Source organism: Budorcas taxicolor, chromosome 1, assembly GCF_023091745.1.
Source record: "Budorcas taxicolor isolate Tak-1 chromosome 1, Takin1.1, whole genome shotgun sequence".
NCBI lineage: Eukaryota > Metazoa > Chordata > Mammalia > Artiodactyla > Bovidae > Budorcas > Budorcas taxicolor.
The window spans coordinates 24,688,784-24,707,728 of NC_068910.1; the positions used below are offsets into that span (position 1 = coordinate 24,688,784).

The 18,945-nt window shown below is 38.4% G+C and overlaps 1 protein-coding gene across 1 annotated transcript in view; it reads right to left on the reverse strand.

The window, feature by feature from the left end:
• Positions 1 to 18,945, reverse strand: part of MAGI1 (membrane associated guanylate kinase, WW and PDZ domain containing 1) — a 642,797-nt gene that overhangs the window by 259,235 nt on the left and 364,617 nt on the right. The window contains exon 2 of the mRNA XM_052636253.1: positions 1,917 to 2,033. Coding sequence (XP_052492213.1) covers positions 1,917 to 2,033 — 117 coding nt within the window. The remainder of the gene's footprint in view (positions 1 to 1,916; positions 2,034 to 18,945) is intronic.

Below are 18,945 nucleotides of genomic sequence, written 5' to 3' on the forward strand. Positions count from 1 at the left end.
AAATTGCATCCAACCTGCTTACTAGAACTTCGGGGGCAGCAACGGTTGAGCTACAGAAATAGCCCTGGATGGCTTACAAGTCCCAAAGCCCTGGATCTGCCATGAAACAGTTACTTGATCGCTCTGTGACTGTGTTTCCTCATCTGGAAAATGGGTACTGGAAACCTCGACCTCAAAGGGCTGCTATTCTAAGTGTAACATGGGACAGTATATCAGAGGTAGGACAATGACTTGAAACCCTAGTCACCTTTGGCCTTGCTTTAATTGGCTTACCTTTGTGTCTTGTTTTCTTTCTTTATTTATATAAAAATAGAAAGGCAATCCCTGCCCATGCATGTGAGTAACCATAGGTATTATCATCATTATTATTATTAATCCAAGTGTAAGGAACAGTTAGGATATTTTAGGATTATGGCTTTCAATACTAATAATGCAAAATTAAAAGAACTGGGGGCCAGGGATTCACATCAATGCATGACCGTATTTTCTCTGTCAAATGCAGCTCTGAAAATAAATAAATAAATAAATCTGGCTCTTCCACTCAGCAGAAAGAGGCAACTTTGGGGCACTGACCCATGTCACTTGCAGTCAACTCAGTCTTACTCTTGGAGTCTTGGCTTTATGAATAGGTGAAATGGAAGGCAGGGTCTGTTCTAAAATCTGATCGCTAAAGGTCCCCAGCTACGCTTTCAGTCTAAGTCCTTGCAGAACCATGGCATGCCTGAAATCAATTCTGTTCATCATTTTGCAGTAGTATGAGGAAACACTAGCACTCTAGCACATCACTGGAAAAATATTACCATCCATAGCAAACAAATTAGAGCAATCAGCAGAGTACCTTGAACTTCAAATTTGTCCTCCTTTCTTTAGGTGATTAAAAAAATTTTTTTTTAATTATAAAATTTTGAATGACTGGATAATTGAGAGAAAAAAGAAAACTCCCAAGTAATAAAATAAAAATCATTCTTTCATCTTCTTTTCTTCGTTTTTTCCTTCCTATTTTGAATGAATGTAAATAATCACACGTCTTCCCAGGATTCTCATCTCATAATGAGCTGGATGAGAATGTAGTCTGATAGAGCATGGTAATACCTCATGATCTGATAGGCTGATTCCCTCCTCCCTTCCTTCTTTCCCTTAACCACAAAATTCCCAATGTCATAGTCCCTATATTCCATTATCTTGCTTTCTCAGATTTGGTCTTATCTAATAGGTTTGGAAATTTGGGGGTTTTAATCTGTGGAATCGCAGGCTTTCTTCAAAAGAAATCATACATGAAATCATGATTTATGAATCTCATTAAGGTGGGGAGGAAGAGAATATTCACTGAGGCATTCCCTTTGTTGAGGGCCACCAGAGGTCAGTTTGAAGGCCTCTGGCCTGGTCCTCTCCACTCATAACAAAAATGGTTAACATTTATGAGGCTTACACCATGCCCATACCATACAGACACATTGACAAATGTCACTCCTTTGACTTTCTAACAGTTCTGTGAAGGTAGTAGGAGTGAGATGTGCTTTTCACTGCTGTGAAAACATGACCTTACAAAGGATAAATAATTTGCCTGGCATATTCAAGCCAGAACTTGAAAAACCAAGTCATTCATCTGGTTTAGTACTCTGTCTCACTGTCCATTTTTTTGCTTGTTTTTAAATTGTTTCACCATTTTTTGGCCTCCCCTTGCAGTATGTGGGGTCTTAGTGTCTTAACTAGGGATAGAACTCATGCCCCCTACATTGGAAGTGTGGAGTCTTAACCACTGGATTGCCAGTCCCTTGTTGTCAATTTGGACTTCCTGCACTTAGGGAGTCACTAAATGAACAAACTGCCAAGTATTCCAGAACCAGCTATCGTCTGTCTTCCCTCAGCTTTTCACACACCCACTAGCAGTAAGATGTCCAAAACTGGCTACTTACAAGGCACAGCATGGCGGTAAAGGTTATCTCTTATGGTCTGCTGGAGCTCATGATCAGGCGACCCTTTCTGGAACCTCTGATTGAGAAAATGTCGCAGGTCTTTGTTCAGCTTTCCTCCTACAGGAAAGATATAAAACAGAAGGCATCAAACACCAGGTTTCCTAGAGACTGGGCAGCCTGAGAGCCACGTATAGGAAAGCCCCATGAAGCCATTCTAGTCTGCTACCCTCTGTCAGTGGGAAGACTCAAGTTTAGGTTTTCCTATGCAGGGGGAAAAGCAAGCAGGAATGTAACAGAGATAAAACAGCACTGAAACAGCATCAGTTTGGGGATCCCAATTCACATAATACGAGGAGACTCAAATAACAAAGAATGCAAAAGAGGCTATTACATTTAAAATATGTATTGTAGACACTTGCAAACATTATTAGATGAAAAGTGGATGGCTGAAATCTTACAGAGGACAGTCTAGCAATAGCTGACAAATTTAAAAATGCTCTTTGACCAAGGATTCAACTGCAATAAATTTACTCTATGGCTATACTTGCAAAAGTCTGCCCAAATCTCCAGTATTGAAACATTTTTGTAACGGTGAATAAATAAAAATAATCACAAAAAAACCCTGGAAACAACCATCAGGAATCAACCAAGTAAAACTATGATCTGCATAATAACTACTCTACAAAAGCTAGATCTTCATGTGTTGGAACTGCAGGAAAATACGTGGAACGGTATCTGACCTTTTATGTGAGAAGAATAAAGAAAACGAGAGACCATGTGTTAATGGAAGGAACCACCAAAAAGTTTTAACAACAGTCTCCTTTAGAAAGAAGGACTTGAGTTTGGGAAATAAAAGAGGAGACGTCACTCTTCATTATAGAGACAGAAAGAGATATATAGAGCTTACTATTCTGTGTTGATTTATAATCACTAAACACATTTTTTTTAAATTGGTGCTGCTTAAGCAATAGTTACCTGGGCTGGTCTATGTGTTTATTTCTTTTTAATTCTCTACAGATAACAGACCGACACAAAAGCTTAAAAAATACAAATTGTATCACAGAAAGAAGTAGGTAACCAAACTTTTCAAAAAAATTATAAACACAAATTATAGTCTACATGATCAGCAGATGGCTTATAGATCACTATAGCTAACACTTATTCTTAGTGGAGAAAACTGCTTCAGTGACAGCTAAAAATAACAAGGCTAAGATTGTCCTTCCGTTTTTAGACAAGATAAAAATTAGGTAAGAGCATTTTTAGCATTAGAGAAACAATGCAGTATCCGTGTGAACCACAAAATTCACGTCTTCAGAAGATCATTTTCCCATCGTCAAAAAGAACAAGTTGTGAGGATGAAAGTTTTGATGGTCAAGAAGATGCTATGACGCCTAGGAGAGGAATTACTGATCTTTATTTTAGTATCATATTCTAAACCAGATTTCCTACTATAGGTGATCATTTTAGAATAGGCTAATGAAATTCAATTTGAACTACTTTATTTGAGTTGTAGTACACCTAAGATTTCGAGTAGCCAAAAGAAAAATACATAGCTCTATCTCAGGTCATTCAATTATTCATCAAATATTTATTAGGTAAGAAGACATACACACACACACATTTCCTACCACCCCAAAATGGTCTGAATATATAGTTTATAAAATATATACAATTGTGCATTAAGCATATGAAAAGATATTCAATATCACTAATTATTAGAGAAAGGCAAATTAAAGTCATAGTGAGATCCTACTACATACCTGCCAGAATGGCAAAATCAGTATTAGGTTTTAGCAAGACCGTGAAGCAACAGGAACTCCTATATACACTAGTGGGTGTCTAAAATGGGAAAACAATTTGACAGTATCTTATAAACTAATCTTCACTAATGAAATGACCCTATTCCACTGTTACTTATGCAAGAGAAGTGAAAACAAGTACATACATATAAACACAAAACTTATAGATGAATCATCACAGCAACTTTATTCATTATATAGTAGCCCCTAATTGGAACAATCCAAACAATTATCAGTATTGAATGGATAAGGGAACTGTATTATATTCAAACAACAGGACGCTATACAACAATGAAAAGATACAAATCACTAATATTGATGAATCTCAAATACATTATGCTGAGCAAAAGAAGCCAGACACAAAAGACAACATATTGTCTGATGCCATTTATATATAAAGCTTCACAGAAGGCCTATCTACAATGACACAAAACAGTTCAGCAGTTACCTGGAGTGAGAACAGGAAGAGATTAACACACAGGGAATAAAATCCATACAGTATACTTATAATTTCCTGGCTTTGCAACTGTATTATATAGCTATATAAGAATGTTACCACTGGAAGAGGCAGGGTGAAGGATAAAGCAAGAAGTCTGAACTATTTTTTATGACTTCCTGAGAGTCAACACTGATATCAAGACAAAAACTTTTTTAAAAGGGGGAATCAAGAGGAAACTTTGGCAGCGGGGGGGATTCCAATGCAGTATATCTCAATTGTGTTAGTGATAACACGGGTTTACACATTTATCAAAACTTACAGAAGAGTATATCTAAATGGAGACATTTTATAGTATAGAAATTATACTATCATAAGATCAATTTCAAAAGTTTAAACTGTACATAATTATTAAAAGACTATATGGTAGGCACTGTTATAAATGCTTAGTTTTCAATGTCTCATTAAAGAGAGAAACTGAAAGAAGAGTGGAGTAAATCTTGGTGGTTGAGACAGACAGGTTTGGGAATGAAGAGTGAATCCTGGTTCTACTCTTTATTAGCTGGTGAACCCAAGTGCCTTGCTTAACCTCTGAACCTCACTTTTCTCATTTATGAAAACAGAGCACTGATGTAACAGTCGCTCTAATACAAGACTTGTAAGGATTAAATGAGATTCAGACAGTACTTGGAGAAGAGAAAGCACTTAATAAAAGATGGAGATTATCACTAGAGTGGGCCACCATCGAAGCAAGTGAAGAAAGAGCTGAGATCAGTCCAAAAACAGACTGCTATTCCTTTTAAAAATACACACAGGAAATTCCCTGGTGGTCCAATGCTTAGGACACCAAGCTCTCGCTGCCAAGGGCCTCCCTCAGTTCAATCACTGGTTAAGGAACCAAGATCCTAAAAAGCCACACAGAGTGGCCAAATATACACATATACAAAATACTAACTATGAATTAGATATATAAGAAATTATAATTAAAATGAACTTTTAAAAAATGCACATAAAACTTTTGACTTACATGGCCAGAAACAAAATACAGGCACAGGGAAATTTGGAATAAAAGATACTTCTAGAGTTTCCAGAAGGGAATAAAACTCTCAGTTCAGGTCAGTCGCTCAGCTGTGCCCGACTCTTAGAGACCCCATGGACTGCAGCACGCTAGGTTTTCCTGTCCATCACCAACTCCTGAAGCCTACTTAAACTCATGTCCATCGTGTAGGTGATGCCATCCAACCATCTCATCCTCTGTCATCGCCTTCTCCTCCTGCCTTCAATCTTTCCCAGCATCAGGGTCTTTTCCAGCGAATCAGTTCTTCGCATCGGGTGGCCAAAGTATTGGAGTTTCAGCTTCAGCATCAGTCCTTCCAATAACTATTCAGGACTCTAATATAAACTTTACAGCACTAAAATTTTCTGGACACATGTAATCTGGTTAACATTTAGCACAGATTTAATATACTCCTGGCACCTTGCCACTGACTTGATAGACATGAGTTTAAGCAAGCTCTAGGAGTTGGTGATAGACCCCTGCCTGGTGTGCTGTAGTCAATGGGGTCACAAAGAGTTGGATACAACTGAGCGACTGAATTGAACTGAACTGGCACTGCACTGGAATTGTTCAGAAAATAAAATCAACTAGTAAATTACTGACATGTGATAGTCATGCTGGCCAACTCTATTTCTAGGTCTAAACTTTCTTAATTTGACCACAAGGACAAGAAAGTTTATCAGCAAAATCCTCATTGCCTAGAACCTAGGATTTATATTCCCCTAGGAGACCAGAGTTCTGTGCAATAAAAACACACTGACAGTTAACATTTGATCTGTAAGTTGTAAAGATGTTATGGAATCCAAATGTACCACTGCCTAAGTCAAAAGCAATTCCGAAGACTCAGGATTCAGTATCTCTTTATCTCATATAGGTCCTTATGAGTCCAAAACAAAAATCCAAAGAAGACTCAGGATAGAGTATTTCTTTATCCCACATAGATCCTTATGAATCATATTCAATACCTGTCAAGATGAACCTGGGGCATTGAGACTGGAAGCATTCTTAATTCATAGACATTCTTTGTTTACACTTGAGCTTTACAATCAAACTAGCCAAGCTAGCTAAAGTTTATGATCATTAAACTAAAACTCCTCCCTACTGCGGATGTGCAAAAGGGCAAGGTTAACTACGCTGCCAGTTAACATTTACTCTGTGTTTCGTGACATTTATAAGCCAAAAGCCTCAACCTTCGCATTACATTAGAAATACTGTACTTTTTGGGCATCTAATCTCAAATTAATTGCCAATTATTCAGGGGACATGTCTATAAATCTTCTCCTAATTGTCAAGGGCAGCGAGCCAATGAAATAATAATTGTTAGAGGAAGAGTTTGTCATAGCATCTTCGCTCTCTGTGAAATTCAAGATTTGTTTTGCAAATGGAAAAGAGAACACAGATCAGCAACATACAGAACTTTTTCCAAGAAAAGGTTTCAGAGCTAATTTTAAGATAATTTTATTATTTAAATAGGAAAAGGGGGACTTTAGACCCTGTGTTGGATTAGCCACTATTTCATATTTTCATATGTATATATCTGGAATTCTGTGGTTTTAAATTTACAACAATATAGCTCTGCTTTTTGATTACCATTACTTGACAGAAATTTAACCATGTCAATCAGTGTACTTTTGAATTATTTAAATGCTATATAATATTCCATTTTTAAAATACAGCAATTTTATTTCTCCTTCAGAGATAATTAGGCTACTTCCAATGTTGCTGACAATTCAACAATGCTGCAGTAAGTGTCATTAAAATATTTTTTTTTTAAAAGCGAAACTGTGTATTTTTTTACCCTTTTTAAATATCTAAACCTGGAAATAGATGTAGTCACCTTCAAATTTACCTAGGTATCTCTAAATTCTCAAAATCATTGGGACCAACTTGCTTTTCTACCAAAAGGCTGGGAAGTCCCATTTCCCCACACTTAGGCCAACATTTGCTATTATTTGTATATGTAGGGTCCTGGGACTAGTCCCAGGTTTGAAGATTCACAGGACTCAGAATATACTTGTACTCAAAGCTATATTTCATTATGGAAAAAGGGTACACCACAAGTGCAACAAAGGGAAAAGGTTCAAGGGGCAGTAAAGTCTAAAGGAAATCAGGTACAAGCTTCTAAGAGTCCCCTCCCCAGTGAAGTCACTCTAATTCCCAGGGCAACAATGTGAAATGTGCCCATTAGACACTCAAGGCAACTCATTACACATAAGGGCCCAGAATTTGTATTAGAAGCTAATCATGCAGGCTGCCTCTGCCTGGCACAAAATCAAGTTCCAAACTCTCAGAAGGAAAGGATAAAATGTATCTTTTGTATCAACAGCTAAAGCACAGTAAGCCGCTATTAGTTCTGGGAATGGATAGAACCCTCTGGAAATGCAATGTTCCAGACCCTAGCCAAGAGCCAATTTGGTACGCTGGCATTCAAACTAACCATCAGCTCTTTTCTGTACTGTCCATGGTGTTTCCCAGGTGGCACAATGGGAAAGAATCCACCTGCCAATGCAGGAGATGCAAGAGACAAGGATTCAATCCCTGGGTCAGGATGATCCCCTGGAGTAGGAAGTGGCAACCCACTCCAGTACTCTTGCCTAGAAAATTCCATGGACAGAGGAGCCTGGTGGGCTACACAGTCCATGGGAGGGCAAAGAGTCAGACGTAACTGAGCATACACAAACCACCCATCTTTTAAAAAAAATCTTCCTAATCTAATAAAGATGAATTGATATTTTGGTGTTACACTAATTTATTTACAAACCAAGTATTAATGAAATTGGACATTCTTGTTTTCTTTTTAACATTTCTTCTCCTGTAACTTGCCTGTTCATAGCCTTTGTGCATTTTCCTAATAGGCTGTCTTGTTATTCTCGATAAGATGCTATTTATATATTCTGGGTATGATTCCTTCATCAAGTATTTATGTTACAAACCTTGCCTATTATTATTTAAACATGAAACAATTCCCAAAATAACTGAGTTGTGCTATTCTCCAACTATTCCTCTCCCATGCTAGGTGGTTTTCTACCGACTCAACCAGAGCATCAATTTAAAGGTGATGGACTATGAGGGAACTCTGCTCTGATCTCTATCTCCTAGAATATAGATTCTAAGGAGGAATGCTTGTCAGTAGAAATAATCTGCACAGTCAAGAAATTAGGTTTCCACATAAACAAAAGTACCTACAGAATGGGAGAAAATATTCAGTATGTGCAAACGATGCATCCTATTTCGGATTTATTTCCAAAATATAGAAACAGCTCACACAGTCCGACAACAACAACAAAAAAAACAAAAAACTCAATCAAAAAATGGACAGAAGACCTAGGTAGATATTTTTCCAAAGAAGACACACAGACGGCCAAGAGACCCATGAAAAGATGCTCAACATTGCTAATTATTAGAGAAATGCAAATCAAAACTACAATGAGATATCACCTTACATCAACCAGAACTGCCACCATCAAAGTCTACAATTAATAAACGCCGAAGAGCATGTGGAGAAAAGAGAACTCTCCTACACTGTTGACGGGAAAAGTAAATCTGTGCAAGCACTACAGAGAATAGTATGGAGGCTCCTTAAAAACAAAAAATAAAGCTACCATATGATCCACCAACCCCACTTCTGGGCATATACTTGGAAAAGGTGAAAACTCTAATTCAAAAAGATATATGAACTCCTATGCTCACAGCAGAAATATTAACAATAGCCAAGTCATGGAAGCAACCTAAGTGTCCAGCAGTGGATCAATGAATAAAGAAGATACAGTGTATGTGTGCATATAGATGCAGGCACACACACACACGCAAAAAAAAAAAAAAAAAAAAAACCTCACAACTGAAATATTACTCAGCCATAAAAAAGAATAAAATAATTCATTTGCAACAAAATGGATGGACCTAGAAGTATTGTATTAAGTGAAGTCAGACTGAGAAAGGCAAATGCTATATGATACCACTTATATGTGGAATCTAAAGAATGATATAAATGAACTTATTTACAAAACAGAAATAGGCTCATAGAGATAGAAAACAAACTAATGGTTACCAAAGGGAAAGGGAGGGGTAATAAATTAAGAGGTTTGGATTAAGAGATACACACTATTGTAAATAAACAATAAGAACTTACTGTATAGCACAAATAATTATATCCAGTATCTTAAACTATAACAGAAGAATCTGAAAAGAATATATATATGCTTTAGATGTATGTGTGTGTATATACATTTTTATACATATACATCTATATACAGGTACTATATACAGGATGGGCCTTTCTAATACAAAATTATAAGGTGAAGAACAAATTTACTAGCTTTGTAGTCACTCAGACTCACAATCTGACATACCTTTAAATGAGCTTTGTCCAAAAAGTATGTTCGCTATTTGTTTTGTCGTAACCTATTTTTCCTAATGTTTTTCTTATTGTGAAAATAAGATAAGTTACTGGTGAAATTTAATATTTAATGGGTACAGAGTTTCACCTGTGAAGGATGAAAAAAATTCTGGAAATGTATGGTGTTGATGGCTGCACGACAAAGTGAATGTACTTAACGCCACAGACCTGTATACTTAAAAATGGTTAAAATGATATATTTTATGTATATTTTACCGCAATAAAGAAGTAATATAAATTAATTACAAGATTTAAAAAATATACAAAACTTCCCAAAGAAAGTTTATTTTTTATTTTTAATTGAAAGATAACTGCTTTACAGAATTTTGTTTTCTATCAAAAGTTTAAAATAAACTCTTCTTTAATTTGCATCACCATTAACATTTAGTACTATATGCCCCGAGTAGGCATATACATATATACTTATAATATGCTTAAATAATGGAGCAGATTCATTGATTCACTCCACAAATTTTTCTTAAGTGCCTTCAGCCAGATACCCTGTGGACCCAGAAGACAGGGCATGAAAACACTGAGTTCCTGAGTCAGGACTGACACACCCGTTTCAGGCAGCAAAAAGCAGGCCTCAGGACTGAAGTAATAGTAAGATGAGAAGGAAGACGAGAAGCTGGTTAGTTTTGCTAAGTGTCGGGTAAAGCACTGTAGGCAGAGGGACAGCATGTGTAAAAGTTCCAGAAGCAGAACAGAGGTTGAAATTTTAGAGAAACAGCAAAAAGCTCAGACAAGGGCTCGGCTCAGTTTGAGGTTCCAAAGATAAGCAGGAACCAGATAATTGTGTACCTTGCAGACCGTGAGAAAGAGTCTGCATTTTATTCCAAGCTCAGTAGGAATCCACTCAAGGGATTTAGTCAGAGAGATGGGAAGGTGTGGTCTAAATTCTGAGATGACGCTTGCAGCCGAGCAGTGGGTGAAGCGTACAGGGAGGAAATGGGATGAAGCTGACCCAACAAGACCTGAGATGACCTGGATTAAGGAAATGACCAAATAGAAGGGCAGGGGGGACAGAGGAGGTGCAATTTAAAGCTGAAACTGATAAGAGTTCACCTATGTGATGGAGGAAAATACCAAACGCAAGAGAGGACTCAAAAATGACTTCAGTGTCTGAGCTTCAGTTAAGCTGTGATTTACAGGTCTGAGGGGAACTGAGAGTTCCATGAGTACCTATTGAACATGGGATATGTAAGATCATGTGATATACATGATTCATACCCAAATGTTCTAATAATTCATAAGCATTTCCAATATACTATTAGAGCTCAAAATATACTTTTAATTTACATAGGACTTTAGCTTATCAATTTATTACAACCTATGTAATCATTACCAATTATTAAGCATACAAATTGTTTCCACTGTGCTTATCTTCCTTATACAAAATCTATCTGTATTTCTTATTACTTTCTCATGATCCTTAAGTGAAAATGTTGGTACAAAAGGTATAAAAACGTTTAAGGTTCTTGACAGAAAATCCCCTCCAAAAAGATTGTATCAGCATCCCTTCATCCAGCTTGATTTCATTTATTTTTACAACATCACAAGGCATGTGGGGATCTTAGTTCCCCAACCAGAGATCAAATCTATGCCCCCTGCAGTACAAACACGGAGTCTCAACCACTGAACAGCCAGGGCATTTCCTTCCAGCTTGATTTTAAATGGTCCCAAAATAGCAGTGTGGGTTCACCTTAACATTATTAGCTTCACATTTACAGTCATATAGATGTTTTATTCTTAAAATATATATATAAAAATATATATATATATAAATAGTGCTGTAATGGAAAACACTGAATATGAATTTTTGCTGAAATTTCTTGGAAGTAGAATGAATAGAGCAATGAGTATGAACATTAAAGATTTTTATAACATATTGACAAATTGCCTTCCATACGGCAGTTTTTGGAGGAAATATGGTATCACTGATCTGACAACTGGGGGCTTCCCTGGTGGCTCACAAGGTAAAGAATCTGCCTGTAATGTGGGAGACCAATCCCTGGGTCAGGAAGATCCCTTGGAGAAGAGAATGGCTACCCACTCCAGTATTCTTGCCTGAAGAATTCCATGGACAGAGGAGCCTGGTGGGCGACAGTCCATGGGGTCACTAAGAGTCAGACACGACTGAGCAATTAACACACATCTAACAAGTAAAGAGTCCATATGAGAATGATTTTTCTCCTTTAAATTATGTGATTAAAAAAAAAAGTTTCCACCAATAATTCAAATAATTCTAATTCAAAGCTCTGTATTACAGAAGCAGCATGGCTACTAAAACTATGTTTCTTTTAATTCTGAGAAACTGTTGGTTCCAATGAGAAAACCGATTTGGAGAACAGCTTGTTGAGAAATAACAAATGAATTCCACAATCATATGTATTTAAGTGAAAAAATAAAATAAAAACAGAAGAACCCTTGTGTCTAAAAAATACAGAAATTGGTAACACTCAGTGTGCCAGTTACAGAGTTACTTCCAAGATGCCTTCCCCCAAATGACACGGAAGCATTGGTCTAGGTCAGGGGTCAGCAAAATTTTTCTGTAAAGGGCCAACAGCCAGACAGCACATATTTTTCAGCTTTGGGGGCATGCATGGACTCAGTCCAACTGGTCAACTCTGCCTTTGTAGTATGAAAACAGCCATAGATTATATGTAAAAAAAAGTTGTTTTCCAATAGAACTTATTTACAAACGTAGGCAGCAGATTCGGCCCAGGGGCCACATTTGGCTAACTCTTGGTCCAGATGTTGGTTCTGCATCTCCAGGTGAGCAATTCGTGTGTAATACTTGGGGTACAGGATATTCATCGTCTCGAACATTAGCCTAAGCGGCTCTACTCAGAAACTTACTGAAATTCAGATTACTACATTGTACTCAGGACCTACGGAACTAAAATCTCTGAAAGTCAGGTTCACCAATCTATGGTTTAACAAGCCTTTATGCATGCTAAAGTCTTCAAATTAAAGGTCTAAGTCCAGCAAAGTTCCTTAATAAAACTTGGGGAACTAGGTTCTAAGAACGAGCTTTTCCCTATTTCTCCCATCTCTTGCAAACCTCAAGAGATGCTGCCACTCCGCTAGTGAGCTAGTAATAACACTTTATAATAAGAGGCACAGCACACATGACTCCAGGCAGGTGGTATCTCATTAGACCAGCAGAGATTGAATCCTTTCCCCTAGTGGTACAAAGACTGCTATCCTTACAGTCTTGTTTCTGCAGAACTTAAAAAACAGAGAAGAAAAATACATGGTGAGTCTGTGATGTGAAACAGAGGCTGCAGGACAGATTTCTGTATGCTGATGAAGCTCTAGAAATTACTATCTACATTTAACTCCCCACATGGAGAAGCATGAAACACTTTGCTACCACTTGAGGATAGCTGCTTTATTATTATTATCCCGCCTGTTTTCTTGGTTCTTTTTCTCCTGGTCAGTCTTTTGATAAATTTCATCCCCTAGCCAGAAGAAACCTGAATTAAGCCTGGAAAGGAAAACAAGGTTCAAATTCCATCATCTCTATTCTTCTCATTATTTCCAGCCTTTTGTGCTTCTTATATTCATTCTAGCTAAACAGGGTAGTAGAATAACACCTGCTCAGAAAAATAAATACATAAAAGATTTACTGAGAGCAGAAAAGACAATGGTCCCCTGCTGGCAACACTATATAGCTGATATGAGCTTCTGCCTAAACCTAATCAACAAACAGCTGCATGACCTCATGTAAAGTTGAAGTCAAATGTCTCTATAATCAGAACCATGAGTGGAATCTGAAGACAGTGTGTGTGTGTGTGTCCTTCAAGAAGACACTCAATTCTTAAAAACACATTAGGAACTAACAGAACTGTGCTCAGCCAGCCTGCAGGACTCAAGTGCTGACAGTGAACACTGGATGGAACATGGCTCTGAAGGCCACCCACAATGCTAAGTAATAACTTTACAATCGTTACTCCAACCCAATGAGACTGGTTCTGCCTCCAATGTCATCTTACTGAAGATGAGGCTCACAGATTGCCCCATAACCCAGGTAATTTGACAAAGTGGAAATATGTGTAAATAGAGAGAGATAATGGGCATGGCGAGATGTTAATAGCTGGTCAGTGATGATGGAATACATTATGCTGTTTTTTTTTTTAAATTAGTGTATGGGTTTGAAATATTTCAAGATTAAAAAAAGAATAAAATGATTTTTTTTCTTAAACAGTCACACTCATCATGCCACTAGAAAACATCTATGTGGATCTCAACATAAAAACCGCAGGCTGACTTCCCATAAAACTGCGGCATTGTACAGCTGTTCCAGTATTCTCTTGATGCTCAACATAAGGAAACACCAAGAAAGTGACATCTGAACAGCATTAGATTCCAGAGAACACCCAACCAGGGAGTGTATGCAAGGTTCCTTCCCAGGATTGGGCACCCCAGATTGAAGCCCTGCACTTTTGGGTCTTAGGACACTGTTGACAAGTAAGAAGTTTTCAGTGTGTTTATGAAAATACAAACTGAGATGCCAGTGGCATTCCATAGTTTGAACATCCATAGTAATTAACGAAGCTGTTCCCCTACCGTCCCAATCTCACTCCAATTTATTCTCAGATAAGAACAGATAATGCAGGTGGCAAACAATATTCTAATATGGTCTGATATCATTCAAGCAACAGCAGACGAGGACTAGAGTTCCAGGTCCTCTGACCCACACAAGGAAATATCATAGAAGCAGAAAGTTAAAGTGAATTCACTCAGTCGTGTCCTGACTCTTTGGGACCCCATGGACTGTAGCCTACCAAGCTCCTCCGTCCATGGGATTTTCCAGGCAAAAGTACTAGAATGGATTGCCATTTCCTTCTCCAGGGGATTTTCCTGACCCAGGGATTGAACCCGGGTCTCCTACATTGCAGGCAGATGCTTTACTGTCTTAAAGTCACCAGGGAAGCCACCAAGCCATACAAACAGGGTGCTGGGAAAGACTGAAGGCAGGAGAAGGAGGCAACAGAGGATGAAATTGTTGGCTGGCATCATCAGCTCAATGGACATGAGTTTGAGCAAACTCCAGGGGATAGTGAAGGACAGAGAAGCCTGTCATGCTGCAGGCCACGGGATCACAAAGGGTCAGACACTACTGAGTGACTGAACAACAAGGATTACGTTAGCACATGCCACTCCAATTTTCTGCTGGATTGTGAGAACAGAGCCCACCAACAATATCTACACATTATTTGATGGGTCTGAAAAAGGTGAGACCATTTTCCCTGAGCAAAGCATCCTAATAATTCTATGCTTTGCATAGTACTCCTCTTTAAAAATCTTTCCGAACTGAAAACAAATGAGAGAACCACAAGTATATGGTCCCAGACAGGTGAGAATGGAAAGACAGACACCTTGCATCAGTAAGATTCTACAGCAGATGCAGGCAAAACGTTTCTGAAAGGTCAGATAGTAAATATTTTAGGCTTCATAGGCTCTAAGGTCTGTGTTCCAACTCTTCAGCTCTGTTTTACCAGGAAATCAACTCTAAACAAGATGTAAACAGTTGTGCCTGGCTATGTTCTAATAAAACTTTATTACAAAATCATACAGTAGCCTGGACTTGGCCCACAAGCTGTAGTTTGCCACCACCCCATCCCAAGGATTGTCTCTCTCTCAAAAATGTGCTGTTTGCCTAAGCTTGCCAGGCTTTACATAACTGTGCATCTGTGTGTATACAGGTAGCTCTGGTGTACAAACAACTGCCTTAGAAAAAGAGTAGGAGGGTGAGCCGTGATCTGCACTGATGGGGCTTTCATAAAAAAACTCAGTTGCTTAAACATAACCCATTCTCATGGCCTCTACAAAGCAGAACAATTTTACACATTTAAAGAGCCTTCTGAGAAATGTATTAAATGTTTCCTGGAATGGAATGTTATTGGTGTCAATCTCCACTCTATAGAGATCTGCAGGATAGAAAAACTCAGACATTATAAATAAAAATTTCCCTTTGATGATCATATGTTTGATGCTTTATCATAAATCTCTTTCATGAACTTTATCTCATTTAAACTTCAGAAAACCCAGGGAGAATGGTTAACATTGTTCCCACTTCAAAACAGATGAAGAAAGTGAGACTCCCAGGTCCTGAAGGGATCAGATGGATGTAGGACTAGAACTCAGATGTCCTAACTCCAAACCTCTACACTTTCCCCCTTTCATCTCTGTGATTCTAAACCAGGTGTTTATCCAGCAGTGGAGAGTAAAACTTTTTGTTAAAAACATATACTGGTATTTATCACAACTGTCAAGGTCATGGAAGAAGAAGAAAAGATTAAGAACCTTGTACAGACTAGAGGAGTTTAAGACATGACAACTAAACACAACATAGACAGAAATAGGCACTGTAAAAGCAACTCATGTCAAATGTATCATGACCACGCAAGATGTTGGCACTGGGGAAAATTAGGTAAAGGAGGTTCCAGAATGCTCTGTACTATCTTTGCAACTTTTTGCATCTAAAATATTCCAAAACAGAATTTATTTCTAAAAAAATGTACATAATGCACCTATGTGAAAGTGCCTATGTGCAGGATTCTCAGGCTGTTTTACTTTTGCGAAACCAGTAGGTAAGAATTCTTACAGGGATTGATCACAGTTCTCATTTATAGAGAGTATGATATACAGTATATGTGGCTAAAAAATCTTTGGGAGAAAGAGTTCTTAATTCATAGGTGGTCACAAGATATTTCTAATTCTTGTAATTCCATAAGTGATTATCATTTTCACATTACTATTTCCATTCCATCACCATCTTTCAGCTGTTATTCAAAAGTGATTATAAATAATGGGGCTATAAAAGCCATTCAATAATTAGGACACTCACTGGCCATATGCCCACCCCGACAGTGGGAGGTGATTTATGTAAGGAAACCCCATCACATCTGCCAAGCTGGTTTCTCTCTGACGAACTCTCCAATTGCAGATGAAAACAGGGCTCTTAATAGTCATCTTTTTCTTAACTAGAGCACTGACTTGCGAGCCAAAGTGCTACAGCATTTAAAATTTTATATACAAGGAAAGAAAACCAGACTCAATAAACCATCCTCTGTCTTGCCATCTCATGGATCCAGATAACCAGAGGAAAAGCAGAAAACATCATCAACTGGATCTGGTTAGAATCCTGGCCTTTGTCACAGAAGGGGAAAGACCTAAAGGAAATCCAAGGACGAGCTGGTCAAATCTCACCCCCTTGATACACAAGACTTTAACAGATGTAAGCTTAAGCCCATGGCACGATTCACCAAGGGTTTCTTCCAGGAGTGCCACTGGCATCTTGGACAGGAAAATTCTTTGTTGTGGGTTTACTCTCTGAATCTCAGCAGCCTGGTTCTTGGCAGCTTCCAAATAAATGCCTGAAGTGATCCCCAGTCACTGCCACAAGCCTAGTGAGGCAGTGTCACGCTGGGAGACGGATAAATGAAGAGCAATCAGGAACAGCTATTCCTGTTGAGTTTTCTTTCTTTTCTCCATTTAGATCCAAGAGCATATTAGAAAAATACTGGGGGAAAAACCCTCATACTGGGGATGATTTCAAACAGCTAAGATCTCCTCGGCACATACTTACATAAGCATATCTGTCTTCTAGTGCAGGGATGCTGGTGAAGAGGAATCAGAGCTTAATGCTGAGACCAGAGGTTTGTGCTAGTCTTAACAATGATACAGCAGAGACAGTCTCCGGCAAGCCTCTCAATGGAAAGCCCCTCCACCAGTGTCTAGCCCATCACTCCGGTTTACTGTGTTCACAGCCTTTGCATGTATGCTCAGTCGCTTCAGTCATGTCCAGCTCTTTGCGACCCTATGGGCTGTAGCCCACCAGGCTCCTCTGTCCAAGGGATTCTCCAGGCAAGAACACTGCAGTAGGTTGCCATGCCCTCCTCCAGCGGCTCTTCCTGACCCGGGGATAGAACCCTTGTCTCCTGTATCTCCTGCACTGCAGGTGAATTTTTCACCCACTGAGCCACCTAAAGTCATGATTTTTTTACCCACTGAGCCACCTAAGGTGGTTTATCAATATGTTTCTTCATCTTGTTTATTATGTGTCCTCTACCACCATGATAGTTTCACATGAGAGCTGAGACCCTCTCAGCTTAGAGGAGAAATTGGCATAGACCTAGTGATGATGAAATGAGTGGATGAAGGATGAAAACACTATTTAAAATAACACTAGTGACTAAAGCAGGACTAAGCAGAACTACATTCCCATCCTGGCTTTGCCGTTTGCTACCTCTGTGTTCTTAGGCAAGTTCCTTAATCACTCTGGGTCTTTGTTTCTTTATTAGGAAAGTGGGGATAATGACAGTACATACAACAGGGTGGTAAAGATTATTAAATGAAAACATGCAATGTTCAGCAAATGCTAGCTACCCTCCCTTTGACTTGGAAGTATCAGTATCATATTCCAAAATGTACCTTTTGTGGGGTTGTTTGTCCTCAGGGAGAGTTTTTTAATAATTAATGCTCATGACAGAATGTATAAAACAAGTTAAACAAGTCAAGCTTTCCATATTACTAGGCTGAAAACTAACTAAAACTTGGATGCTGTCGCTGGACTGCTTTCACACACCGAACACTTACAAATAGCGCATCCACGGTATACTCTACGGCCAAAGGTGTGTGACAAAGACAGGATTTTTAGGTTTGTATGGAATATGAATGACAGTACAGAGTATCACACACCCTTCAGTCCAGCACCAGTTATCAGGAAATCTGGCATTCATTTTTCACTTTACTATTTATTTCAATGTTCTTCATATATGTGTTATATTGCTTCCTTTCCTTAAGAGTTCCTTATAGATCCTGCATATCAGTCCTTTGTCTGAAATAAATTTGCAAACCCCTTCTCCTAGCCTGTGACTCGTCTATTCACTTTGTTAAGGATATCTTTTGATGAGTGGAAGTTTTGATGGTTGATGAAGCCTCATTTATTGATTTCTATGGTTACTTTTGTCTTTATTGTTCATTTGTTACAGATGAGTCATAAAATAGGAACATGAAGCAGACAGAACCCTGAGCAAGGGTCAGGAGATGTTGATTTGAGACCTACATCTGTGCCATATGTTTTGGAAAAGTCATGAGTGAGCGCTAACTTTATGCATCAGCCTGACTGGACCACAGGGTGTCTAGATATCTATGTATCTAGTCAAGTATTATTTAGCATGTTTCTTATGAGAATTCTACGGGATGACTTTCATGTTTCAATTCATATACTGAGTAAAGCAGATCACCATCTCTAATATTAGTGGGCCTCACCCAATCAGTTGAGGGCAAGCTGACTTGCCCATGAGTAAGGGCTCATGAATAAGCTCATG